This window comes from Phocoena phocoena, chromosome 8 (genome assembly GCF_963924675.1).
Source record: "Phocoena phocoena chromosome 8, mPhoPho1.1, whole genome shotgun sequence".
Taxonomy (NCBI): domain Eukaryota; kingdom Metazoa; phylum Chordata; class Mammalia; order Artiodactyla; family Phocoenidae; genus Phocoena; species Phocoena phocoena.
The window spans coordinates 54,769,511-54,797,423 of record NC_089226.1 but is presented as its reverse complement, the minus strand read 5'-3'; the positions used below and the strand labels follow the sequence as shown (position 1 = coordinate 54,797,423).

General features: G+C 38.6%; 1 protein-coding gene and 1 pseudogene across 2 annotated transcripts in view; both read right to left on the bottom strand.

The window, feature by feature from the left end:
* The window catches only part of INTS4 (integrator complex subunit 4), a 110,928-nt gene that overhangs the window by 64,882 nt on the left and 18,133 nt on the right, over nt 1-27,913 (bottom strand). For both annotated transcript variants that reach the window (XM_065881454.1, XM_065881455.1), the window contains 3 exons: nt 24,417-24,523; nt 3,897-4,082; nt 3,219-3,269 (listed from right to left, as the gene is read on the bottom strand). In XM_065881454.1, the coding sequence (XP_065737526.1) occupies nt 3,219-3,269; nt 3,897-4,082; nt 24,417-24,523 (344 nt within the window). The remainder of the gene's footprint in view (nt 1-3,218; nt 3,270-3,896; nt 4,083-24,416; nt 24,524-27,913) is intronic.
* On the bottom strand, nt 48-542 carry LOC136126352 (peptidyl-prolyl cis-trans isomerase A pseudogene; annotated as a pseudogene).

Sequence of the window (27,913 nt, the reverse complement as noted above, 5' to 3'; positions counted from 1 at the left end):
GAAGGAATGGTCTAGTGGTTAAGATAAAACACAAGTCAAATTTATTACTAGATTTGTCCACAGTCAGCAATGGTGATCTTCTTGCTGGTCTTGCCATTCCTGGAACCAAAGCGCTCCATGGCTTCCACAATATTCATGCCCTCTTTCACCTTGCCAAAGACCACATGCTTGCCATCCAACCACTCAGTCTTGGCCGTGCAGATGAAAAACTGGGAACCGTTTGTGTTGGGGCCAGCATTTGCCATGGACAAGATGCCAGGACCCGTATGCTTCAGGAGGAAATTCTCATCATCAAATTTCTCCCCATAAGTGGACTCGCCACCAGTGCCATTATGGTGTGTGAAGTCACCACCCTGGCACATAAATTCCGGAATTATTCTGTGAAAGCAGGAACATTTATAACCAAAGCCTTTCTCCCCAGTGTTCAGAGCACGGAAGTTTTCTGCTGTCTTTGGAACTCTGTCTGCAAACAGCTCGAAGGAGACGCGGCCCAAGGGCTCGCCATCGACGGCAATGTCAAAGAACACGGTAGGGCTGACCATGGTTGGGCAGCGTGGGAGGTTCCAATGTGGCGGCGTCTGCAAAGCCACTTCAGTCTCTTGACAGCATTGTCTGCATCATCATACACAACCCCCTCAGGATTTCTGCTACAGCTGCTCCACAAACATAAGACTTTCTCTAGTCTTCACAAGGGCAGCAGCAGAGCACTGGCAAAGACCACACTCTCTAGGGGATTGGTGATTCATGATCTCAAACCTTATTAGTCCTACTCTGAAATCTTTTACACTCCTGCTTTCCAATTCCATTTCCCAAGGCAGCTTTTCTTTTTTTCAGAAAGGTGGCTAATGAGCCTTTTTTTTTTTTTTTTTTTTTTTGGCTGTGTTGGGTCTTCGTTGCTTCATGTGGGCTTTCTCTAGCTGTGGTGAGCAGGGGCTACTCTTCGTTGCAGTGCACGGGCTTCTCATTGCAGTGGCTTCTCTTGTTGCGGCTCACAACAGTAGTTGTGGCTCAAGGGCTCTAGAGTGCAGGCTCAGTAGTTGTGGCACACAGCCTTAGTTGCTCCACAGTATGTGGGATCTTCCTGGACCAAGGCTCGAACCCGTGTCTCCTGCATTGGCAGGCAGATTCTTATCACTGCGCCACCAGGGAAGCCCCAAGGCAGCTTTTCTTAACCTTTACCTCAGGACTTCTATCCTACTACCAGCTATAAGGCGACCTGTTTATCTGAGAAAAATCAAGGTTCTCAGGCACAAACCCACTCAACTACTCCACACCAGTTATAAATTCATTTATTCCTGTATTCTCCCACCCCTTGTTTTCTCAATATCTGAGGGAAAAGGGTCCTTTCTAGTTCCTAATCCTTCTACTTTTGCTATGGATCCCATCACTTCCTCACATGACCATCCCTTACCATCCTCCAAAATAGATCCTCTTTGTGATTCTCTATGATAGCATCCTATTGATTTACCTCACAGCAATACTCATATGCTATAACTGTGTTTGCTTATTTGTTAATTGCCTGTCTTACCTATGACAATGTGAAGGGCATGGGTCCTATCTATTATAACATGCTTGGCATTATACAGCCAGCATTTAGGTACTCACTAACATTTGTTGGATGAATCAGCTCATGAATCTGATTTTCTGCCTCAAGGAACTTACTCCAGCATTTATTCCCCTTTGTCTCTTCTATCGTAACACTAGCTCTCCCTTCAACATATAAACATACTTAGCAACTGTTTTTAAAATACAGGAAAAAAAACAACAACAACCCTTAATCCTATGCCCCCTTCTACCAACTTCTACCCCACTTTCCTATCATAGTCAAGTTTCTTTAAAGTATAGTCATAGTCAATAGACTTTAAATGCCTCACCTCAAAAGACCCTGATCTGGATTCCCCCAGTCCCAGCACTCCACTGAAATTGCTCTCTTTAAACTCACTAGTGACCACTTTGTTGCTAAGTCCCATGACCAGATTTCAGTGCTATCCTAAACGACCTTTCACCAGCATTTGACACTGCTGACTATGAGAATGCCCTCTTGCCTTTTCTGGAATATATTCTTCCTCCTCCTCCATCAAGCTGCTCCTCAGTTCCATATTAGGGCTCCTTTCTTAAACGTTGGACCTCACCCCTGGCTCCATCCTCATCACTTCCAATCTTCTTACTCTCCCTGGGTATCCCCATGACCCCTAGATATTGATGGCTCCAAATATCCACCTCCAGCTCTGATCTTTCCTGAGTTCCAGACCTCCTCATAAGTATCCCATCAACCCTTCAAACTCAAGATAATCAAAATGAACTCATTATAGTAACTAATTCTACCTCATATCTCAAATCCTCCCGCATCATTCCATCCTCACTCCCTTGAGGTCCACAGCATTGCTTGCCTAACCAACTGACACAGTCTTATGTCACTAAACGTCTGAATCATCGGACTAACTCTTTTTCCTTTGAGTCCTTACTCTACAAGTTTCCTTTAATTATTTGGTTTCCCACACAGTTTTCCTATAGGTCACACCAACATAACCATTCTGAACTCATTCTACTTCATTTGTAAAAGAACGTACTTGGTTTACACATCAGTCATAGGGGTTTGGCTAATTATCCTCTTCCTCTAAAAGCTAAAACCACTCTCAATAGGCTAACAAAAACTGGTCTCTGAGCGTGGATACATCCAATTATTCTACAAGAATAAATGTAAGGGCTTTTGGTTAGGCACTCGGTCAGCTTCTCCTAATGATACTATAATTTCATTGTGCTTTTCCTTACCAATGCTATAACAATCATGTGATATCTTTTCATATGATCCCATGGTCTTGGTCATCCTCCTCCAGAAATACTCCAGTTTCTCAAGTGTGGTGCCCTGAATTGACTTCAGGTTTGAAGTCAATTTCAGTCAACCAAACAGAGATCAACAAGACTACCACTCTCCTTACTCTGAACACTACACTTCTCTTTGTATACTCTGGCATTCATACTGAGCTACCTAAATCCTCCCAAATGTCCTCCTCACATGCACTAGTGCTATTCATTACATATTCCCCATTCTCTTCTTAGAATGTATGTTTTGGATACAACTGCACATTCATCACACACTGCCACTGTTAGCCAGCTGAAGCTCTACGTTTTCAAATTCTGACCACCAGCGTGCCACCCTCCCAGTTTCATGATTTCTCCACCTCCCTCCTCTTCTAGACAGCAATCATTTAAGGTACCTGAGTATAAATTGTTTGGTATAATTTCAGTCCTCTTTCATGGAGCTGCAACTAGATAATAAAGATACAGTTTAAGTATTCTGAAAAAAAATCAATATTTCCAATGTCTCCCCACAATCTCATATATTTTTTCCCCATTATATCACATTAACATGGTTCCCTCTGGCCAAAATCAGTGCTATATAAATAAGAAACCTGGACTTTTCAGTAGAAACACTCAAACACTTAATCAATCTAACCCATGGACTGTCCCAAGGGGATATCAGAAAAAATACGAAATAATGATAAGGAGGCTGAGGAAGAAATGGTTAACACCATCTCCCTCTAAAGAGCAACCCTCCCCCATAACTTTCACCTATACTTCTGAAATACAAAGGTATAACCTGTACCTACTGTACTATAATACCAAGTAACATCTCTCCCATAGACCTGGGATACAAGTTGTACCTTCCATGTTTCAGAAATGCAGGTGAAAGCTACCAAAGAAGCCCAAAGATAAGCAACTGTTGTAAAGGAATGTGTGCCTTTGAGTTCTGTGATGCCACCAACACCTTCCTGAAAGTGTGCATAAAGTATACCCTGGGGGGGATTCAGAATGTATCCAAGGTGGCATTAGCCATTAACTTAAAAAAAAAACAAAAAACAGTATCTCCATTTAGTTTCCATGATCACGTTTACCATGGCTTTTATAGCTGCTGTTCTGACACGTGGGTCCTGGTCACTGAAGTAATCCCCTATAATCTTCTGGACGTCTCTGACAGCTAGGCCTTCTGCATCTTTTGTGACACTTTTCTCCAAAGAACCCAGATTACCAAGTAATTGCAGACACTTATTTCTTACACCATGTGAGGTATCTGTCAGGTGCTACAAAAAGAAAAGAGAGAACAAAAGGACATGATTAAGATATCTTAAAAATAAACAAAAACACAGAAACAAAAGCACTGTGTCAACTTTAGGAATGGCTTCAAACACTACATTCTCACTAGTCTGTCTAGTCTCATGGGTTTGTTGTTGTTGCTGTTTGTTTTTTTGGCCATGCTGTGTGGCTTGTGGGATCTTAGTTCCCCAACCAGGGATTGAACCCAGGCGCTGGCAGTGAAAGTGCCTAATCCTAACCACTGGACGGCCAAGGAATTCCCTTCATGTTTTTTGAGTATGTGTCTTCCAAAAAGAATCATGAGTCCTTAGAAAACAAGACTCCCATTTATTCAACATTATACTCCCAACAGCAAGCACCTGGCCTTGTAAAGACTAGGTACTTTAAAAGTGACCCCTTTAATTGCATTTTATTTACTATCAAATCTAAAAACAGAAGAAAAATTCATAAATTTTCAAATTTTTAATATTCATACAGAAATATGCAAAAATATTAAATGTACAGCTCAATGAATTTTCACAAAACACACACAAATAAGAAGCACCCAGATAAGGAAGTAAAACATGACCAACTCTCCCAGTAACTACTCTACCACCATCAAAAATAGCCACCATCAGGCTTCGTCCTCCCCAGCAAGAAGCTAGGCCCTTCCTCTTGGGAGCTGCTGTAGTATCCTCTCAGGCATCAAATTGTACTGCAATGTCTTGTTTTCACAAGTCCATCTCCTTTAAGACTGTGCTCCTGGGCTTCCCTGGTGGTGTAGTGGTTAAAAATCCACCTGCCAGTGCAGGGGACACAGGTTCAATCCCTAGTCCCGGAAGATACCACATGGTGCAGAGCAACTAAGCCCATGCTCCACAACTACTGAGCCCATGCACCACAACTACTGTAGCCCACACGCCTGGAGCCTGTGCTCCACAACAAGAGAAGCCACCTCAATGAGAAGCCCGCGTTTCTCAACGCGGGATTAGGCTGAGCTTGCCACAACTAGAGAAAGCCCATGTGCAGCAACGAAGACCCAATGCAGCCAAAAAAGAAAAAAAAGACTGCTCCTTTCAGAATCTTTTATATGTTGAGCACAGAGTACAGAGACTAAATATGGATTATAAAGGGCCTTCTTTTGGGGGTTCTTAGGAGAACTGAAAGTAAATTAATTTAAATTAAGTGCATGCAAAGCATCTGCAGTGTTGTGAGAATTCCATAAACATTAGCAGCTATTGTTACGATTATTATTAATAACAAAATTTGCTTCCTTCCACCTAAAAAATAAAATAAAATAAAAAGCCACCACCACCAAAGCAATCTTGAGAAAAAAGAACAAACCTGGAGGAATCATGCTCCCTGCCTTTAGACTATACTACAAAGCTACCATGATCAAAACAGTATGTTAATGGCACAAAAACAGACACACAGGACTTCCCTGGTGGCTCAGTGGTTAAGAATCTGCCTGCCAATGCAGGGAACACAGGTTTGAGCCCTGGTCTGGGAATATCCCACATGCCACAGAGCAACTAAGCCCATACACCACAACTACTGAGCCTGCACTCCAGAGCCCACAAGCCACAACTACTGAGCCCGTGTACCACAACTACTGAAGCCCGCGTGCCTAGAGCCCATGCTCCGCAACAAGAGAAGCCACTGCAATGAGAAGCCCGTGCACTGCAACAAAGAGCAGCCCCCACTCGCCACAGCTAGAGAAAGCCCGTGTGCAGCAACAAAGACCCAACACAGCCAAAAATAAATAAATAAACAAATTTTTAAAAAGACAGACACACAGATCAATGGAACAGAAGAGACAGCCAAGAAATGAACCCACACACTTATGGTCAATTAATCTACAACAAAGGAGGAAAGAATATACAATGGGGAAAAGACAGTCCCTTTGATAAGTGGTGCTGGGGAAACGCTACAGCTACATGTAAAAGTATGAATTAGAACATTTTCTCATATCATATACAAAAGTAAACTCAAAATGGATTAAAGACCTAACTGTGGGACTTCCCTGGTGGTCTAGTGGTAAAGAATCCATCTTCCAATGCAGGGGACGCAGGTTCAATCCCTGGTCGGGGAACTAAGAACCCACATGCTGCAGGGCAACTAAGCCCGCACGCCACAACTACTGAGCCCATGTGCCTCAACTAGAGAGTCCTTGAGCTACAAACTACAGAGCCCACGCGCTCTGGAGCCCACACGCCACAACTAGAGAGAGAAAAACCCACACGCCACAACTAGAGAAGCCTGCACACCACAATGAAGAGCCTCAACTAGAGAGTCCTTGAGCTACAAACTACAGAGCCCACGCGCTCTGGAGCCCACACGCCACAACTAGAGAGAGAAAAACCCACACGCCACAACTAGGGAGAAGCCTGCACACCACAATGAAGAGCCTGCATGCCACAATGAAGATCCTGTGTGCCTCAACTAAGACCCAACGCAGCCCCCCAAAAAAAAAGACCTAAATGTAAGATTAGAAACCATAAAACTCCCAGAAGAAAACATAGGCAGAACACTCTTTGACATAAATCATAGAAATATTTTTTTGGGTCTCTCTCCTAAGGCAAAGGAAACAAAAGCAAAAATAAACAAATGGGACCTAATTAAACTTAAAAGCTTTTGCACAGCAAAGGAAACCACTGACAAAAACAACCTAGTGAATCGTAGAAAATATTTGCAAATTACATGACCAATAAGGGGTTAATATTCCAAACATATAGACAGCTCATATACCTCAATATCAAAAAAACCCAAACAACCTGATTACAAATTGGGCAGAAAACCTGAACATTTTTCCAAAGACATACAAATGGCCAAGAGGCACATAAAAAGATGCTCAACATCGCTAATCATCAGAGACATGCAAATCAAAACTACAATGAGACATCATCTAACACCTGTCAGAATGGCAATCATTAAAAAGAACACAAATAACGAATGTTGGCAAAGATGTGGATAAAGGGGAACCCTTATACGCTGCTGGTGGGGATGAAAATGGGTGCAGCCTCTATGGAAAACAGTATGGGGTTCCTCAAAAAATTAAAAATAGAACTACCATATGATCCAGCAATTCCACTCCTGGGTATATATCTGAAGAAAACAAAAACACTGCTTGGAAAAGATACATGCACCCAATGTTTACAGCAGCATTATTTACAATAGCCAAGATATGGAAGCAACCCAAGTGTCCATCAACAGATAAACGGATAAAGAAGATGTGGTGTACGTGTACACACACACACACACACACACACACACACAAAATGGAATACTACTCAACCATAAAAAAAATGAAATTTTGCCATTTGCAACAACACAGATGGATCTGGAGGGTATTATGCTTAGTGAAATAAGTCACACAGAGAAAGACAAATACTGGGTGTTATCACTTATAATGGAACCTAAAAAAATAAAACAAACAAATGAATATTACAAAACAGAAACAGACTCACAGACATAGAGAGGAAACTAGTGGTTACCAGTGGGAAGAGGAAGAGGAGTAAAATAGGAGTAGGGGATTAAGATGTACAAACTACTATGTATAAAATAAGTAAGCTACAAGGATATATTGTACAGCACAGGATTATAGCCAATATTTCATAATAATTTTAAATACAGTATAACCTATAAAAATACTAAATCACTGTGCTGTACACCTGAAACATATAATACTGTAAATCAACTATACTTCAACAACAAAAATTAGCCATTATCTTGACTTCTAACATATATTTTGTCTAGTTTTCTACTTTATAAAATCAAATAGTGCCTGGCTTCCTTTGCTTAATATTATGTTGGTGAGAATCGTCCACAGTATGGCATTATAGCAATGGTTTATTCATTCTCATTACTGTACAGTATTCCATTTGTGTACACACCATAATCCATTTATCCTTTCTACTGCTGATAGATATTTGGGTTATTTCCAGTTTGCAACTGTTCTAAATAATGCTCTCTGCTTATTCTTGAATGTGGCTTTTGGTATACATGTTCACATTTCTGCTGAATATACAGTAAGAAGTGAAATTGCTGGGTCACAGGACATGTATATGTTCAGCTTAAGATGAGACTGCCAAATAGTATTCCAAAGTGGTTGTACTAATTGAACTTATTTACACTCCCACCAGTGATATGTAAATGTTCCAGATATGCCACATCTTTGTCAACCCTTAGTACTGTCAATCTTTTTCATTTTGGCACTTCTCACCATCATTTTTAACAAATTTTCAGTTATCTCTCCCTCAATCCTAGTCCACTGCTACTGAAATAGGCTATTTGCATAATGCAATAACAGGAACTGAAAATACTTTAATGAAATGACTAATTTAAGGGCTGGGCAAGAAATATGTAAGAAGAACCTGGGACACCTTGTGCCAAAAAGCAAGGGAATATCAAGGACTAATTGAGTCCAGATCAAAAGGACACAGAAGCCAATCTGTAGGGGTTCCCACTGTCAACATATATATGACACCAAAAGGAAGCAATCAAATCCAGAATGTAGGACATAAACAAGACCAATGATCCAGTTTCTTCAATAAATCTGTGGCAATTAAAGGAAAAACAAAAGAGGCCACTGTTACTGATTAAAAGAAATTCAAGAGACTATCCAAAGGTAATACACACTAATCCAAAAAAACAAAACCAACTACAAAAAGATATTTATTGCAATTTTAAAAATTTTAATATGAACTGGTATGAGATGATATGGAATAACTGATAATAACTGCATCATGGCTATATTAAAAACATATCAGTTATTATCAGTTAGAGACATACTTAAGTATTTATAATTTAAATAACATGTCAGGGATTTCCTTAAAAATATTACATTAGACTACAACAAAAAGTGGAAGGAAAAAACATGAAAAAGATTACAAAGCATAAATAATTGTCAAATTTACACCAAAAACTGGAAAGAATAAGTACATTTGAAAATTTCCATTTTATAAAGTATATATAGATTGAAAAAAAAAGACCTAGCTTCAAATTTCAGCTCTGACTCTATATATGTAACATTGATCAAGCAACTGGACCTCTTAGGGTCTCACTTTCTCATTTACAAAGAAGGAACAATAATATCTGCCTTACCTAACTTACAGGTGTATCATAAGGCTCAAATAAGAATATAAATGTTAAAAAAAACTTTATATACTATAAAGCATAATATGACTATTAGCTATTATTACTATAATCTAAAATAATGAGATTACTGCATGTAAAATTGTCAATACAAAAGAGAATCTTCAGATATTCCCTTCAAGTTCACAAAGTAGTATCTTTGGATATTCCCTTCAAGTTCAAATTTTCCAGGATTTTCTACCCATAAATGAAATCACTGATTGAAATCACACAAGTTTCCCTCTTGCTCACTCTAACACTGGGACATACAGTCACTGAAAGTACCCTCAGTAATCACCCATCTCTCTCCTTGTGCCTTCACCAATTCCCTATTTTATAGGATGATAATGATTAAGTGATATGTCTAATAACGCAAAGATAACCTAGTGGAACAGTTGATACTGGAATCCAAGTCTCCTGACACTCCATCTAGAGCTCTTTTCCCTATCCAGCTTCATAAATAAATAATGTCAAGATTTCTAAAACTTTGCTTACTATGTTCAGAGTTGGGCATTTGAACCTTAAATACTTAAAAGCTCTACAATACCTGTTTTCTTTACATACATTTATATTGCTACTCCCAAGTATCACTATTCTCAAGCCATGACAAACTGCTTGGGTTTCTAATTACTGCCTGATAAACACAGTGATACTAAATTAATATCCCCTTCTTTTAATCATCTTTATTGGAATACAATTGCTTTACAATGGTGTGTTAGTTTCTACTGTATAAAAAAGTGAATCAGCTATACATATACATATATCCCCATATCTCCTCCCTCTTGCGTCTCCCTCCCACCCTCCCTATCCCACCCCTCAAGGTGGTCACAAAGCACTGAGCTGATCTCCCTGTGCTATGCGGCTGCTTCCTACTAGCTATCTATTTTATATTTGGTAGTATATATAAGTCCATGCCACTCTCTCACTTTGTCCCAGCTTACCCTTCCCCCAGTCTTGTCCTCAAGTCCCTTCTCTAAATCTGCATCTTTATTCCTGTCCTGCCCCACGGTTCTTCAGAACCTTTTTTTTTTTTTAATTCCATATATATGTGTTAGCATATGGTATTTGTTTTTCTCTTTCTGACTTCACTCTGTATGACAGACTCTAGGTCCATCCACCTCACTACAAATAGTTTAAGTTCATTTCTTTTTATGGCTGAGTAATATTCCATTGTATATATGTGTCACATCTTCTTTATCCATTCATCTGTTGATGGACACGTAGGTTGCTTCCATGTCCTGGCTATTGTAAATAGAGCTGCAATGAACATTGTGATACATGACCCTTTTTGAATTATGGTTTTTTCAGGAACACCCAATTCTTATGATTAGCAAACCAGGCCACTGACACTTTGTGGAAGTAACATACACACATTCACACATATACAAAACTGAACAGGAAGATACATCAAATAAGTAAATATATTAAGGATAATACTGTCTAAGAAAGAAGTTACAAATACTAGAAAAACACTGTCAAGTAAACACTATAGTGTTGGGTTTGACTTACAAGGAGAGATGAGAACATGATTTTTCTTACATACAGATATAGAAATAAAAATACAGATATATGTTTGTATATGATATATACAGACATTACATTAGAATATATATATCTAATATATATATATGTGTATGTATCTCCGCTAGCTCTCTCCACTGAGAGGGCCCAAGAGTAGCAAAACCTCAACAGCAACGAGCACACTTAGTACCCAGAACTTGGTTTCAAAATACATTTCGCCACTAAGAGGAACCAGGGCTTCTTGGAAAAAAGCTCATTCCAGGGGTAGACTAGAGAAAGTACAAGGTGGGCCTGAAATATTTTATTGTGCCAGAAAGAAATGACGCATTAAAAAAAATACTGCAAAAAAAAAAAAAAAAAAAAAATATACAGTTGACCCTTGAACAACATGGTTTGAACTGAGTGGGTCCACTTATACACAGTTTTTTTTCAATAGCAAATACTACAGTACTACACAGTTCGTGGATGGTTGAATTGTGGATGTAGCACTGTGGATACAAAGGAAGTGGGTATACTGAGGAACTGCATATATGGAGGGTCAACTATAAGTTAAATGTGAATTTCTGACTATTCAAAGTGTCAGTGCCCCTAACCCCCAAGCTGATAAAAGGGTAAATGAAGAGAAAAGTCAAAAGGACATAGAAGCCAGCCTGAAGGGGTTCCCACCTGGCAAAATCAGGGAACTTGAACAAGATGAATAATGACAGTAACAGGTTATAACATTGAATAAACAAGAAATCTGAGTCCATAACTGATATAAATAAATAAATTGAAAGTTAGAGGACAATTTACATAGTTTCAAAGTAGTAGTACCATGCCACAAAATACTTATTCATTTCAAAAAGAAAGAGTAACTTTATACTGAAGAAATCTGACAGACAACACCTTAACCAAGTGATCAAAGTAAACATCATCACCAATGGGAACAAATCAAAATGGTGTACCGCCTAATAGGATACAATGAGAACAGAACAGCATCAAGTCTGTGATATTCGTGCCAAAGGTGGAAAACTTGAATCTAATTATGAGAAAATATCAGACAAACCCAAATTCAGGAATATTCTACAAAATTACTGTCCTATAATTTTCAGAAGTGTCAAGTTAATGAAATGAAGTGAAGACTGAAGAATTATTCCAAATTGAAAAAGACTGCGGCTTCCCTGGTGGCGCACTGGTTAAGAATCAGCCTGCCAATGCAGGGGACATGGGTTCGAGCCCTGGTCCAGGAAGATCCCACATGACCCGGAGCAACTAAGTCCATGCGACACAACTAGTGAAGCCCACGCACCTAGAGCAGTGCTCTGCAACAAGAGAAGCCACCGCAATGAGAATCCCGCGCACCGCAAAGAAGAGTAGCCCCTGCTCGCCTCAACTAAAGAAAGCCTGAGCACAGCAACGAAGACCCAATGCAGACAAAGAAAAAATATTAAAAGCAGCAAGGGAAAAACAACAAATAACATACAAGGGAATCCCCATAAGGTTAACAGCTGATCTTTCAGCAGAAACTCTGCAAGCCAGAAGGGAGTAGCAGGCCATATTTAAAATGATGAAATGGAAAAACCTACAACCAAGATTACTCTACCCGCTACAACCAAGATTACTCTACCCAGCAAGGACCTCATTCAGATTCGACAGAGAAATTAAAACCTTCACAGACAAGCAAAAGCTAAGAGAATTCAGCACTACCAAACCAGCTTTACAACAAATGCTAAAGGAACTTCTCTAGGCAGGAAACACAGCATAAAGAAAAAACCTACAATAACAAACCCAAAACAATTAAGAAAATGGTAATAGGAACATACATATCAATAACTACATGAAATGTAAATGGATTAAATGCTCCAAACAAAAGACACAGACTGGCTGAATGGATACAAAAACAACACCCATATATATGCTATCTACAAGAGACCCACTTCAGACCTAGGGACACATACACACTGAAAGTGAGGGGATAGAAAAATATATTCCATGCAAATGGAAATAAAAAGAAAGCTAGAGTAGCAATTCTCATATCAGACAAAGTGGACTTTAAAATAAAGACTATTACAAGAGACAAAGAAAAACACTACATAATGATCAAGGGATCAATCAAAGAAGAAGATATAACAATTATAAATATATATGCACCCAACATAGGCGCACCTCAGTACATAAGGCAGTGTTAACAGCCATAAAAAGGGAAATTGACAGTAACACAATCATATAGGAGACTTTAACACCACACTTTCACCAATGGACAGATCACCCGAAATGAAAATAAATAAGAAAACACAAGCTTTGAATGATACATTAAACAAGATGGACTAAACTAATATTTATAGGACATTCCATACAAAAACAACACAATACACTTTCTTCTCAAATGCTCATGGAACATTCTCCAGGATAGATCATATCTTGGGTCACAAATCAAGCCCTGGTAAATGTAAGAAAACTGAAGTCATATCAAGTATCTTTTCCAACCACAATGCCATGAGACTAGATATCAATTACAGGAAAAAAACTGTAAAAAATACAAACAGGGAGGCTAAACAATACACTACTAAATAACCAAGAGAGCACTGAAGAAATCAAAGGGAAATCAAAATATAACTAGAAACAAATGACAATGAAAACACGACAACCCAAAACCTATGGGATGCAGCAAAAGGAATTCTAAGAGGGAAGTTTACAGCAATAAAATCCCACCTCAAGAAACAAGAAACATCTTAAATAAATAACCTAACCTTACACCTAAAGCAATTAGAGAAAGAAGAACAAAAAAAAAACCCCCAAGTTAGCAGAAGGAAAGAAATCATAAAGATCAGATCAGAAAGAAATAAAAAAGAAATGAAGGAAACAATAATAAAGATCAATAAAACTAAAAGCTACTTCTTTGAGAAGATAAACAAAATTGATAAACCTTTAGCCAGACTCATCAAGAAAAAAAGGAAGACTCAAATCAATAGAATTAGAAATGAAAAAGGAGAAGTAACAACTGACACTGCAGAAATACAAAATATCATGAGAGATTACTATAAGCAACTCTATGCCAATAAAATGGACAACATGGAAGAAATGGACAAATTCTTAGAAATGCACAAACTGCCAAGACTGAATCAGGAAGAAACAGAAAATATGAACAGACCAATCACAAGCACTGAAATTGAAACTGTGATTAAAAATCTTCCAACAAACAAAAGCCCAGGACCAGATGGCTTCACAGGCGAATTCTATCCAATATTTAGAGAAGAGCTAACACCTATCCTTCTCAAACTCTTCCAAAATATAGCAGAGGGAGGAACACTCCCAAACTCATTCTACGAGGCCACCATCACCCTGACACCAAAACCAGACAAGGATGTCACAAAGAAAGAAAACTACAGGCCAATATCACTGATGAACATAGATGCAAAAATCCTCAACAAAATACTAGCAAACAGAATCCAACAGCACATTAAAAGGATCATACACCATGATCAAGTGGGGTTTATTCCAGGAATGCAAGGATTCTTCAATATATGCAAATCAATCAATGTGATACACCATATTAACAAACTGAAGAAGAAAAAATATATGGTCATCTCAATAGATGCAGAGAAAGCTTTTGACAAAATTCAACACCATTTATGATAAAAACCCTCCAGAAAGTAGGCATAGAGGGAACTTTCCTCAACATAACAAAGGCCATATATGACAAACCCACAGCCAACATCGTCCCCAATGGTGAAAAACTGAAAGCATTTCCACTAAAATCAGGAACAAGACAAGATTGCCCACTCTCACCACTCTTATTCAACATAGTTTTGGAAGTTTTAGCCACAGCAATCAGAGAACAAAAGGAAATAAAAGGAATCCAAATTGGAAAAGAAGAAGTAAAGCTGTCACTGTTTGCAGATGACATGATACTATACATAGAGAAACCTAAAGATGCTACCAGAAAACTACTAGAGCTAATCAATGAATTTGGTAAAGTAGCAGGATACAAAATTAATGCACAGAAATCTCTGGCATGCCTATACACTAATGATGCAAAATCTGAAAGTGAAATCAAGAAAACACTCCCATTTACCATTGCAACAAAAAGAATAAAATATCTAGGAATAAACCTACCTAAGGAGACAAAAGAACGGTATGCAGAAAATTATAAGACACTGATGAAAGAAATTAAAGATGATACAAATAGATGGAGAGATATACCATGTTCTTGGATTGGAAGAATCAACATTGTGAAAATGACTATACTACCCAAAGCAATCTACAGATTCAATGCAATCCCTATCTAACTACCAATGGAATTTTTCACAGAACTAGAACAAAAAATTTCACAATTTGTATGGAAAAACAAAAGACCCCGAAGAGCCAAAGCAATCTTGAGAATGAAAAATGGAGCTGGAGGAATCAGGCTCCCTGACTTCAGACTATACTACAAAGCTACAGTAATCAAGACAGTATGGTACTGGCACAAAAACAGAAAGGTAGATCAATGGAACAGGATAGAAAGCCCAGAGATAAACCCACACACATATGATCACCTTATCTTTGATAAAGGAGGCAGGAATGTACAGTGGAGAAAGGACAGCCTCTTCAATAGGTGGTGCTGGGAAAACTGGACAGTTACATGTAAAAGTATGAGATTAGATCACTCCCTAACACCAGACACAAAAATAAGCTCAAAATGGATTAAAGACCTAAATGTAAGGCCAGACACTCTCAAACTCTTAGAGGAAAACATAGGCAGAACACTCTAAGACATAAATCACAGCAAGATCCTTTTTGACCCACCTCCTAGAGAAATGGAAATAAAAACAACAAAAACAAATGGGACCTAATGAAACTTCAAAGCTTTTGCACAGCAAAGGAAACCATAAACAAGACCAAAAGACAACCCTCAGAATGGGAGAAAATATTTGCAAATGAAGCAACTGACAAAGGATTAATCTCCAAAATTTACAAGCAGCTCATGCAGCTCAATAACAAAAAAACAAACAACCCAATCCAAAAATGGGCAGAAGACCTAAACAGACATTTCTCCAAAGAAGATATACAGAAAGCCAACAAACACATGAAAGAATGCTCAACATCATTAATCATTAGAGAAATGCAAATCAAAACTACAATGACATATCATCTCACACCAGTCAGAATGGCCATCATCAAAAAATCTAGAAACAATAAATGCTGGAGAGGGTGTGGAGACAAGGGAACATTCTTGCACTGCTGGTGGGAATGTGAATTGGTACAGCCACTATGGAGAACAGTATGGAGGTTCCTTAAAAGACTACAAATAGAACTACCATACAACCCAGCAATCCCACTACTGGGCATATACCTTGAGAAAACCATAATTCAAAAAGAGTCAGGTACCAAATGTTCATTGTAGCTCTATTTACAATAGCCAGGAGATGGAAACAACCTAAGTGTCCATCAACAGATGAATGGATAAAGAAGATGTGGCACATATATACAATGGAATATTACTCAGCCATAAAAAGAAATGAAATTGAGCTATTTGTAATGAGGTGGATGGACCTAGAGTCTGTCATACAGAGTGAAGTAAGTCAGAAAGAGAAAGACAAATACCGTATGCTAATACATATATATGGAATCTAAGAAAAAAAAATGTCATGAAGAACCTAGTGGTAAGGCAGGAATAAAGACACAGACCTACTAGAGAATGGATTTGAGGATATGGGGAGGGGGAAGGGTAAGCTGTGACAAAGCGAGAGAGTGGCATGGACATATATACACTACCAAATGTAAAACAGATAGCTAGTGGGAAGCAGCCGCATAGCACAGGGAGATCAGCTTGGTGCTCTGTGACCACCTAGAGGGGTGAGATGGGGGGGTGGGATGGGGGGGATGGGAGGGAGACGCAAGAGGGAGGAAGATATGGGGATGCATGTATATGTACAGCTGATTAACTTTGTTATAAAGCAGAAACTAACACACCATTGTGAAGCAATTATATTCCAATAAAGATGTTAAAAAAAAAAGACCCAATGCAACCAAAAATAAATAAAATAAAATTTTAAAATAAATAAATATATACAATTTATGGATAAATAAATATACAGTATTGGGGAATAAAAGACCGAACGCCACCAAAAAAAAATCAATTAATTAATTTTTTAAAAAAAGAAAAAGACTGATGAGATATGTTGACAATCAATGCAAGATGTGATTCTGAACTGGATTCTTTTCCTATAAAGGACATTGGAATAAATACTGAAATTTGAATGAGGTTTGAGGATTAAATGGTAATATGTTGATGTTAGTGTCCTGATTTTGATAGTCATATTGAGGTTATGAAGGAGAGTATCTTTGTTTATAGGAAACACAAACTGAAGTATTGAAGAGTAATGGGGCACCATGTTAGCAACTTACTCTAAAATGGTTCACAAGAGAAGAAAGTTCTTTATTACTGTGCTTGAAATTTTTCTTCAAGTTTGAGAGTTTGTTTTTGTTTTTTTTTAAGGCCACACCACATGGCTTGGGGGATCTTAGTTCCCTGACCAGGGATTGAATCCGGGCCCTCGGCACTGAAAGCACCAAGTCCTAACCACTGGACCACCAGAGAATTCCCAAGTTAGAGATTGTTTTGAAAAATGAAAGTTTAGGGCTTCCCTGGTGGCGCAGTGGTTGAGAGTCCGCCTGCTGATGCAGGGGACGCAGGTTTGTGCCCCGGTCCGGGAGGATACCATGTGCCGCGGAGCGGCTGAGCCCGTGAGCCATGGCCGCTGAGCCTGCACATTCGGAGCCTGTTCTCTGCAACGGGAGAGACCACCACAGTGAGAGGCCCACGTACCGCAAAAAAAAAAAAGAAAGTTTAAATATACACAAAAAAGAATAAACTAACCATACTGTTTCATAAACATTTGAAAAATGTTATATTATCCACAAGAATAAGTGTACTTTAAGACCATAAAAAGGGGGTAGGTATAGCAGACTCATACCCACACAGGTGCAGAGAATGCCTGGAGGAGGTGTAGGAGGCTTTGCAAAGAAAGTGGATTTCGTAACTTGTTTCCCCTCTTGTTTGAGAAGCAAAGAGACACAGTGGAATGAACACAGACTGGATCCAGACCTAGGTCTGATTGTTGGAGCTGCCACTTAGTATCTATGTGGACTTCACTAAGCCCCTTAAGTTTTTAGAAATCCTTACTTTGTAATAATAGGAATAATATCCCCTATCATGAAGTTTTATGGTGAGTGGATTAAAATGAATTCATTTAATAATTATTGTATGTAAAATCAGCTAATAGTGTCCCAGATATAATAGACATTCAGTAAGTACAAATGCCTAGCATAGTGCCTGGCACTTGGCATGTACTTTTTTTTTTTACATCTTTATTGGAGTATAATTGCTTTACAATGGTGTGTTAGTTTCTGCTTTATAACAAAGTGAATCAGTAATACATATACATATGTTCCCATATCTCTTCCCTCTTGCGTCTCCCTCCCTCCCACCCTCCCTATCCCACCCCTCTAGGTGGTCAAAAAGCACCGAGCTGATCTCCCTGTGCTATGTGGCTGCTTCCCAATATATCTATTTTATGTTTGGTAGTGTATATATGTCCATGCCACTCTCTCACTTTGTCACAGCTTACCCTTTTGGCATGTACTTTTTTTTTTTTTTTTTTTTGCGGTATGTGGGCCTCCCACTGTTGTGGCCTCTCCCATTGCAGAACACAGGCTCTGGACGCGCAGGCTCAGTGGCCATGGCTCACGGACCTGGCCGCTCCGCGGCATGTGGGATCTTCCCGGACCAGGGCACGAACCCGCATCCCCTACATCGGCAGGTGGACTCTCAACCACTGTGCCACCAGGAAAGCCCTGGCGTGTACTTTTTAAAAAACAACCTGCTTAAGAAGAGAAGGGAAACAGGTGGGGAAAAGAAGGACAGGTAGTGGCAAAAAAGAGAAAACAGAGAAGAGTCAGAGGTAAAAGTGGGCCAGCTGGATGAAACAGCCCTGCTGATGTGGAACACACAAGCATAAACTTTCCAGTGATAGCTGTCTAATAAGAGGGCAGTCTGTCAGGAAAGGCACTAAGCACCTGTTAATGGTTCACATCAGAATGCTCCAAGGGGAAATTCCTGAACTAAATGGACCTGAACTTTCTGTGTGAAGCTATGTTCTATGTGAAATTAGACTAGGTAGGTAGGCTTACTTAGAGGAGAGAACAAAGGAAACCTGGAGAGAAAGCTCAGGTGCAGAGGGTGGGGCTCTCAGAGAGGTATTGTCTCCTTATAAAAATGTCTCAATCAAGCATTTTAGATCAGAGTTAGTTCATGCCTCCAAGTTATTTAAGCTACAGAAATGTGAAACATATACTTTTAAGTGATCACAATGTCATGTATAGTAAGGGCTCAAAATTATCCAACAAAATAACACACTGAAACTGAGAAGTTAAGAGAAATTTCCAGATATGAAGCTGACAATGACTCTCTGTCAGACTTAATACAGCAAAGTTGTTCTTTTTTTTTAAACTATTTTTATTTAGTATGGAAGCATCATTTGTCATAACTAAACTGCTAACTAAACCACCAGCCCCTGGAAGACTGCTGCAATTGTTACAAATACTTTATTTGATTTTCAAACAAATTAAAACATTCTAGTTCCTATTAAGGTAACCAAGGCAACACGGATTCATAACCAGCCTATTACTGCACACTGAATGTTAGCCCAAAAGAGATCGTAAGTCTAAATCACACCCTCAGGGCAGCAACTACAGTTTTATGATGTCCTTCCCCCACATGTCACTACTTACATCACGGCTATCATCACTAATAGCTGCCTAGTGTCTGCTCTGCAGATGATGCTATTTTGGTCTTATACCCAGGCCATTAAAGTGCCATCATTTCTCTATTAATGGAGTGAGTAAGCAATCCACATCCCTGATAATAAGAGCAATCCATGTCAAAAATAAAATAAGCTAAACCAATCAGTTTAAAACTTGCTACAGGAAAAAAAATCAATGATTAAGTATATCAAGAAAATCTAAGACTGAGGTTAAATAAGACAAGAATACCTTACTGACTCACTCAGTTTAAATATGGATATTTTTTTCTTTTTTGGGAGGGGGAGGGAGGCAGCACACTGCACGGCTTGTGGGATTTTAGGGCCCCGACCCGAGATTGAACCCCGGCCACGTCACTGACAGCACTAAGTCCTAACCACTGGACCGCCAATTCCCATCAATATGGATTCCCATCAATATGGATTGTTTTTAAGCACAGATAAAAATTCAGTGTACTTAGCAATGGAAATGATTCTAACAGACAACCTCTCCTAACAAACAACACATAATATCTGTTTGGGTAGTATTTGATAAATGTTAAAATGCTGTATGTTTCTATCTTTTGCCTTAAGAGCTTGATGTTTTGATACTTTTGCCACAGAATTAAAGGAACAGAAAAAAAACAGAGAGAATGGAAGAGAAGGTGAGATGGAAACAGAAAAACAAAGAATTAAACTAGGCTCTAAGGAAGCCATATAAGCAAAAATGACAAGATATTTATTCTTCTAGAAAAATCTTCACAGATAGGAAAGAAAGCAGAAGACCTCTAATTTCAGTTGTGCGAATCCTACACAAGAAAAGACTGAGTAATTTCCTGGCCAAATCTAAATCTCATCATCTCTCAAATGAAGACTAGCTGTAGCTGTACAATGTACCTCAAAGGATTACTAACAGGATAAAATGAGATGAATTTTGAAACGTTAAGAGTACCCAAAAGCATGACTTTCTTCCTACTGTGAAACAAAAAATATCGCAGATTCACATCTTACATTTTAAAAATATATAAAGGAGCAATATGAACTTCAAAAAAATAATAAGGATAAAGGACTTCCCTACTGGTCCAGTGGTTAAGAATCCGCCTTCCAATGCAGGGGACGTGGTTCAATCCCTGGTCGGGGAACTAAGATCCCACACGCCGTCAGGCAACTAAAGCCCGTGTGCCACAACTACTGAGCCCCCACGCTCCTTTTCTTTTCTGTCAGGTGAGCGGAAATAGCCTCTTTTCACTTCTGATTCTAATAATTTGAGCCTTCTTTTCCTCCTTTCCAAAACTAAAGGTTTATCAATTTTGTTGATCTTTTCAAATAACAAGCTTTTGGTTCTCTGATTTTTCTCTAATGTTTTTCTACTCTTGATTTCATTAATTTCTCCTCTAGTTTTTCGTATTTCCTTCCTTCTGCATGCTTTATATTTAGTGTGCTCTTCTTTATACAGCGTCTTAAGGTGGAAGGTTAGGGTACTGGTATGAGATCTTTCTTCTTTTTTACTATAGACACTAATTGCTATAAATTTCCCTCTCGGCATTGCATTAGATACAGCCCAGTTTTGGTATGTTGTGTCTTCATTTTCACTCATCTCAAAGTATTTTCTAATTTCCCTACTGATTTCTTCTTTGACCCATTGGTTAAATAGGAGTATGCTGTTTAATTTCCACATATTTGTGCTTTTCCTAATTTTTTTCTGTTACTCATCCCATTTCATTCCATTGTAGTTGAAAAATATACTTTGCATTATTTCTATCAAAAGAGTGAATGTTATTGTATGTGAATCATATCTGTATGGCACACTGTATGGCAAAAATCACAGACAAAATAGCACCAGGCAATAGAAACAGTAACTGTAGCTATGAATCATAGTCTTTATTTATGCGAATTTGCAAAAACTTGTGACAGATATGCCATTTCCAGGTAGTTCAAATTTTTACCCTATTACAAATGGTGAAGAAATGCACAAAAACTCCATATGAGAAACTGGAAAACATGAAAAGCTCATTCTCAAGAGAGGCAAATGAAGAACAAATACGAGGTCTCACTAGTAATCTTTTAAAAAGGAAATTAAAAAAAATGAAACTCCATTTTCCTCCTACCAAATTAACAGGTTTATCTCTTGTTTAAAGCTTAATCTCTTGTTTAATATCCAATGTTAGAAAGACAGGTGAAATTAGGCACTCTCATATACTGTTGATGGGCATATAAACTGGAATACTTTGGAAAACAATTTGGCAAAAGTATCAAAAGCCTTACAAAAAACTCTAAATGCTTTCATCTAGTAATTCTACTGTAACAATCTGTGTTTAGGAAATAACCCTAAATACCGAAAATACTTTAGACTAATCACATTCACTGTACTATTATTTACAATTTTAAAAAATGGCTACAATATAAATGTCCAATAATAGGAGAATAGTTAGGACAAACTATGGTTTAATTACTGGACAAAATATCATGCAACCATTAAAAATATTTATAAAACATTTACAATATAAGGAAAATACTTTTGTTACGTTAGTGAAAAAGCAAAATTGAACATAGAATATGATTACAGCTACATGTGTAAAAAGAAAAGCAATCGGGCTTCCCTGGTGGCGCAGTGGTTGACAGTCTGCCTGCCAATGCAGGAGACACGGGTTCGTGCCCTGGTCTGGGAGGATCCCACATGCCGCGGAGCAGCTGGGCCCGTGAGCCATGGCCGCGGAGCCTGCACTCCGCGATGGGAGAGGCCACAACAGTGAGGGGCTCGCGTACCACAAAAAAAGAAAAAAAAAAGCAATCAATCTGTATACAGAAAAAAAATTCAGAAAGCATACATCAAAAGACCAATAATAATGGTTGCCTTTATAATGGTTGAGTGTAGTTCTTTCTTTATACTTTTTAGTATCTTTCCAAAGTTCCATGAGAATAAATTTTTATAATAAAAGGTTTATTCAAAACAAATTTAAGAAACTGTTACTTCTAGCAGAACAATCCACTGAGTATAACACCTCTCTCACAAGCAAAACCTCCCAGGTATATATATATACTCTCACATGGGAGATACACTTACTCTCTCAAACACATAATCCCTAGTTTTTTCCACTTAAGCTTTTAATACTGTACTTCTCAAAGTGTTCTGGGTTTGTTTATTGTTGTCATTGTTTATTAAGATAAATGAAATACTCTCTTCTGGGGTTCAGAAATGGCTTTCTAATTCCATGAATATAACCCTTCCACAATTCAAACATATGTCTCCTTATATTCTCAAAATAAATTTACCAAAAAGATTAAAACTAAAGCCAATTGTCAGAACACTCTTTGACATAAATCACAGCAAGATCCTTTTTGACCCACCTCCTAGAGAAATGGAAATAAAAACAAAAATAAACAACTGGGACCTAATGAAACTTTAAAGCTTTTGCACAGCAAAGGAAACCATAAGCAAGATAAAAAGACAACCCTCAGAATGGGAGAAAATATTTGCAAACAAAGCAACTGACAAAGGATTACGCTCCAAAATATACAAGCACTCATGCAGCTCAATATCAAAAAAACAAACAACCCAATCCAAAAATGGGCAGAAGACCTAAACAGACATTTCTCCAAAGAAGATACAGAGTGCCAACAAACACATGAAAGGATGCTCAACATCATTAATCATTAGAGAAATGCAAATCAAAACTACAATGAGGTATCACCTCACACCAGTCAGAATGGCCATCATCAAAAAAACCTACAAACAAGAATGGACTTGAGGACAAGGGGAGGGGGAAGGGTAAGCTAGGATGAAGTGAGAGAGTGGCATGGACATATATACACTACCAAATGTAAAACAGATAGCTAGTGGGAAGGAGCCACATAGCACAAGGAGAGCAGCTCGGTGCTCTGTGACCACCTAGAGGGGTGGGATAGGGAGGGTGGGAGGGAGACGCAAAAGGTAAGGGATATGAGGATATGTGAATGCGTATAGCTGATTCACTTTGTTATACAGCAGAAACTAACACAACAATGTAAAGCAATTATACTCCAATAAAGATGTTAGCAACAACAACAAAAAAGTAAAGTCAATTCTACAAAGTTTAGGAACTGGTGTTATGCACAAAAGACAGCTAATAAAAAGCTCCAAATTAAGTCCAAAGGCACAACTGGGCTTCCCTGGTGGCGCAGTGGGTGAGTGTCTGCCTGCCGTAGGTTCGTGCCCCGGTCTGGGAAGATCCCACATGCCGCGAAGCGGCTAGGCCCGTGAGCCATGGCCACTGAGCTTGCGCATCCGGAGCCTGTGCTCCGCAACGGGAGGGGCCACAACAGTGAGAGGCCCGCGTACCGCAAAAAAAAAAAAAAAAAAAAGGCACAACTAATGTACATACAATTTTTTATAATCAGATAAACAAAAAAAATTTCCGAAACACTTGTGTCTAGTTGGTCTGTTTATTGAGGCAACAAAGTATCATAAAAAGAATGTGGACTTTGGAATCAGAAAAAGGAGTTTATGCCCTGGTTCTGCAACTTCCTAACTGCGAAAACTTGGGGAAACTAAACTTCTCCAACCTCAATTCCCACCTTAGTAAAAAAGGTATAACAGCACTTCCCTAAAGGACTATGAGGAACAAATGAAAAACTGGGTACAAAGTACTGTAATAAGCAGAGTGCATGTATTAGGTACAGGATACATGGTAGTTCCTATGATTATTTTCATTTCTTTTGGGAGGATGAGGAAGCTCATTTTATAACAAGTTACTCAACTTTATTCCTAATCTAACATCAAGAAACAAAAAAATGAGGCAGCTCTTAAAACCATTAAGAGTCCCTGGCAATTCTCAGTTATAGATTTAGGATGGAGGTAAGCAGATCTTACAGCTCGTATCACCTCTCCAGATAATGCAAAACTGTTCAAGAAAGATGCAACCCTGTGTCTAACAATTATATTCTTACCTTGCAGGCCACATCAACTAATCGCATCTGGATAGCTTGATTGTCTGGGAGTTTAGTGCCAATTGCAAGCAGAGTGTCCAACAGCTGAGCTAGGACTTGATGAGACTCTAGAAAGGAAGATGGAAAGTTGGGTTTTAGAATTTCAAAAGGAGATCACTATAGAAACTAAATTTACTTGGGTAAAGAATGTAGATTTTTGTCAGCTGGGTTCTACTATTTGATCTCTAATTCCCTTCAACTAAATTCCTAAAGGGATCATGTCTAAAAATTTGAGTCCTCCACAGGATGGTGCATAGTGCTCCAAAAATGTTTAGTGCTTGACTAATTGAAGGGCTTTTCATTGCCTTCAAGATAAAGTCTAAATTCCTTAGTAGGGCATGCATACATACATACATACATACATACATACATACATACCAGTCCCGCCATGATGTCCAGCCCTCCCTACTTTTCTAGCCTCATCTATTTCAGGTCTCCTCTAGCACCCTTTTCCCCAATTACTTAAAATTTGCTCAGGCCAACTTCCCTACCTAGAATGCCTTCATCTACATCCAACTCCATTTTCAACCCTACTCCCCAGGGAGCACCTACTAATCCTGAAGTGTCACCTCCTGTATGGTACTTTTCCTTCTTCCCCTAAAAAAATTAACCATTTCTTCCTCATGGTTCCACTGAATCAGCTGTAACACTTTACGATACTTATTTATTTGTATATCAGACAAAACCAGGAGACTGAAAGATCCTTAAGGGCAAGGACTGTGTTTTATTCACCTTTGTATTCTCAGAATCTAGCGCGACTCATTATATGCCCAACAGATGCTTAATAAATGGGCAAACAGCCAATTCTAAGTGAATCACTATCAATCACCTTAGCCAGATTCTCTTCTTTGTCTAAATTCTCTTCTTTGTTCCAAAACACGGCTCTTATGGTATGGTAGTGTTAGTGGTATACAAGAGGATTTAGGTGGCATTAGGAAAATCATTTTTATATTAATAACCTTGTACAGGCATACCTTGTTTCACTATGCTTCACTTTACTGCACTTTGCAGATACTGTACTACATTTTTTACAAATTGAAGGTTTGTCTCAACCCTGCAACAAACAAGTCTATCAGTGCCATTTTCAACAGCACTGCTCACTTCATGTCTCTGTCACCTTTTGGTAATTCTTGAAATATTTCAAACTTTCATTATTATATTTGTTATGGTGATTTGTGATCAATGATCTTTGATATTACTATTGCAAAAAGATAATGACTCACTAAAGGCTCAGATTATGGTTAACATTTTTTAGCAATACAGTATTAAGGTAGTACATTCTTTTTAGACATAATGCTATTGCACACTTAATCGACTACAGTATAGTGTAGACATTACTTTTATCTGCACTGGGAAATCAAAAAACTTGTGTGACTTGCTTTATTGTGATATTCATTTTACTGTGGTGGTCTGGAACAGAACCTGCAATATCTCAGAGGTATGCTTGTACATATTTTAATGAACAAAATAAAAATTGCAGTTATTATGTTGATGACATTAATTTTCTTTTACCTTTACTAATATAGTCTCTTTAAACTAATTTTATTTAACTAAAAAATAATTGTCCACTTAAAAACATTAAGTAAACCATAATACAGATGTGAAACAAATATGTCAAAAATGGTATGATATATAAATGACCAAAGCTCAGAAAACACTGGTTAAATCATCTCTTACTAAGACTTCCAGTAAAACACAATAGACTGAACACATCTGTTTATCACTAATTCTTTCCAAACCTCATTAACATATAAGCGTAAAGAAATTTAAAAGGTATAAACTTACAAGGACAAAGAAAACAGGAGAAGAAAGGTAAGCAGATGAGAAAAGTCAACAAATTTTTCCGAGATGGAAAGCAGTTAAAATGTCTATGGCAGCTCAGTGCTTTGTGACCACCTAGAGGGGTGGGATACGGAGGGTGGGAGGGAGGCACAAGAGGGAGGAGATATGGGGAGATATATATATATATATATATATATATATATATATAGCTGATTCACTTCGTTATAAAGCAGAAACTAACACACCATTGTAAAGCAATTATATTCCAATAAAGATGTTAAAAAAATACTTAGTATGCAAATAAATAAATAAATAAAATTTTTAAAAAGTCTATGGCAAAACTGAGATATCTAATACTAAATGCCTACTGAGGAGGGTGTCGTGACAGAGCAAATAAATTCTAGCCATAGGCCCAGAAAGATTCAGGAATTGTAGATTTAAAAAAAGACAACCAGGGCTTCCCTGGTGGCACAGTGGTTGAGAGTCCGCCTGCCGATGCAGGGAATTGCCCCGTTCGTGCCCCAGTCCGGGAGGGTCCCACGTGCCGCGGAGTGGCTGGGCCCGTGAGCCATGGCCGCTGAGCCTGCGCGTCCGGAGCCTGTGCTCCGCAACAGGAGAGGCCACAACAGTGAGAGGCCCACGTACCACAAAATAAATAAATAAATAAAAAGACAACCAAAACACACCCCAAAACAGGGATGAGGCAGGGATTTGTTTGAAGTGTCTATAAGAAGTAGTTGGACCCCTGCCTCCTTCCCTATCCTATATAACCAAGTAACCACTGAAATAGGAGGTTTGTTCTCTATAAAAATTAGGACAGAAAGGATCTAATTTGGGGAATACTAGGTGAGGACAGGGAGGAAATATAATGAAGAAGAGAAGATTAAGAGATAATCAACATATTGAAAATGAGACTCCCTCCCTCTCCCTAGCTCCCTTCAGTTGCTTTGGCTAAAAAAAAAAACATAGCAGCCAGGCATTTCTCTGTCTTCCTAGCAGGAAAGTCAAAAGCTGATGGATGCCACAGAAAAACAGCAAAAAACACTAATATTTAATGGTCCTCCAAAGACATAAAGGATCATCTTAGAGTGGGGCCTACCAGCTGACTCTATTCTTTATTCTGCTCCTCTGCAGTTATTCCCACCATTCAATCTTCCAGCTCACTTACTTAATGTTCTGCCTCAGTTATTCTACTACTGATTCCTTCTAGTGCATTTTTCATCTCAGTTATTGTGTTGTTCATCACTGTTTGTTTGTTCTTTAGTTCTTCTAGGTCTTTGTTAAACATTTCTTGTATTTTCTCAATCCGTGCCTCCATTCTATTTCCGAGATTTTGGACCTTTACTAGCATTACTCCGAATTCTTTTTCAGGTAGGTTGCCTATTAACGCTTCATTTATTTGATTTTGTAGGTTTTTACCTTGCTCCTTCGTCTGTAACATTTTTCTGTCGTCTCATTTTTTCTGATGTATGGGACTGTATTCCTGCCTTACTTGTTGTTTGGCCTAAGGCATCCAGCACTGGCGTTTGCAGGCAGCTGGGTAGAGTCGGGTCTTGGTGCTGAGATAAGGACCTCCGGGGAGACCTCACTCCAATTAATATTCCCTGGGGTCTGAGGTACTCTGTTAGTCTAGCAGTTTGGTTTTTTTTGTTTTTTTTTTTTTACGCGGGCCTCTC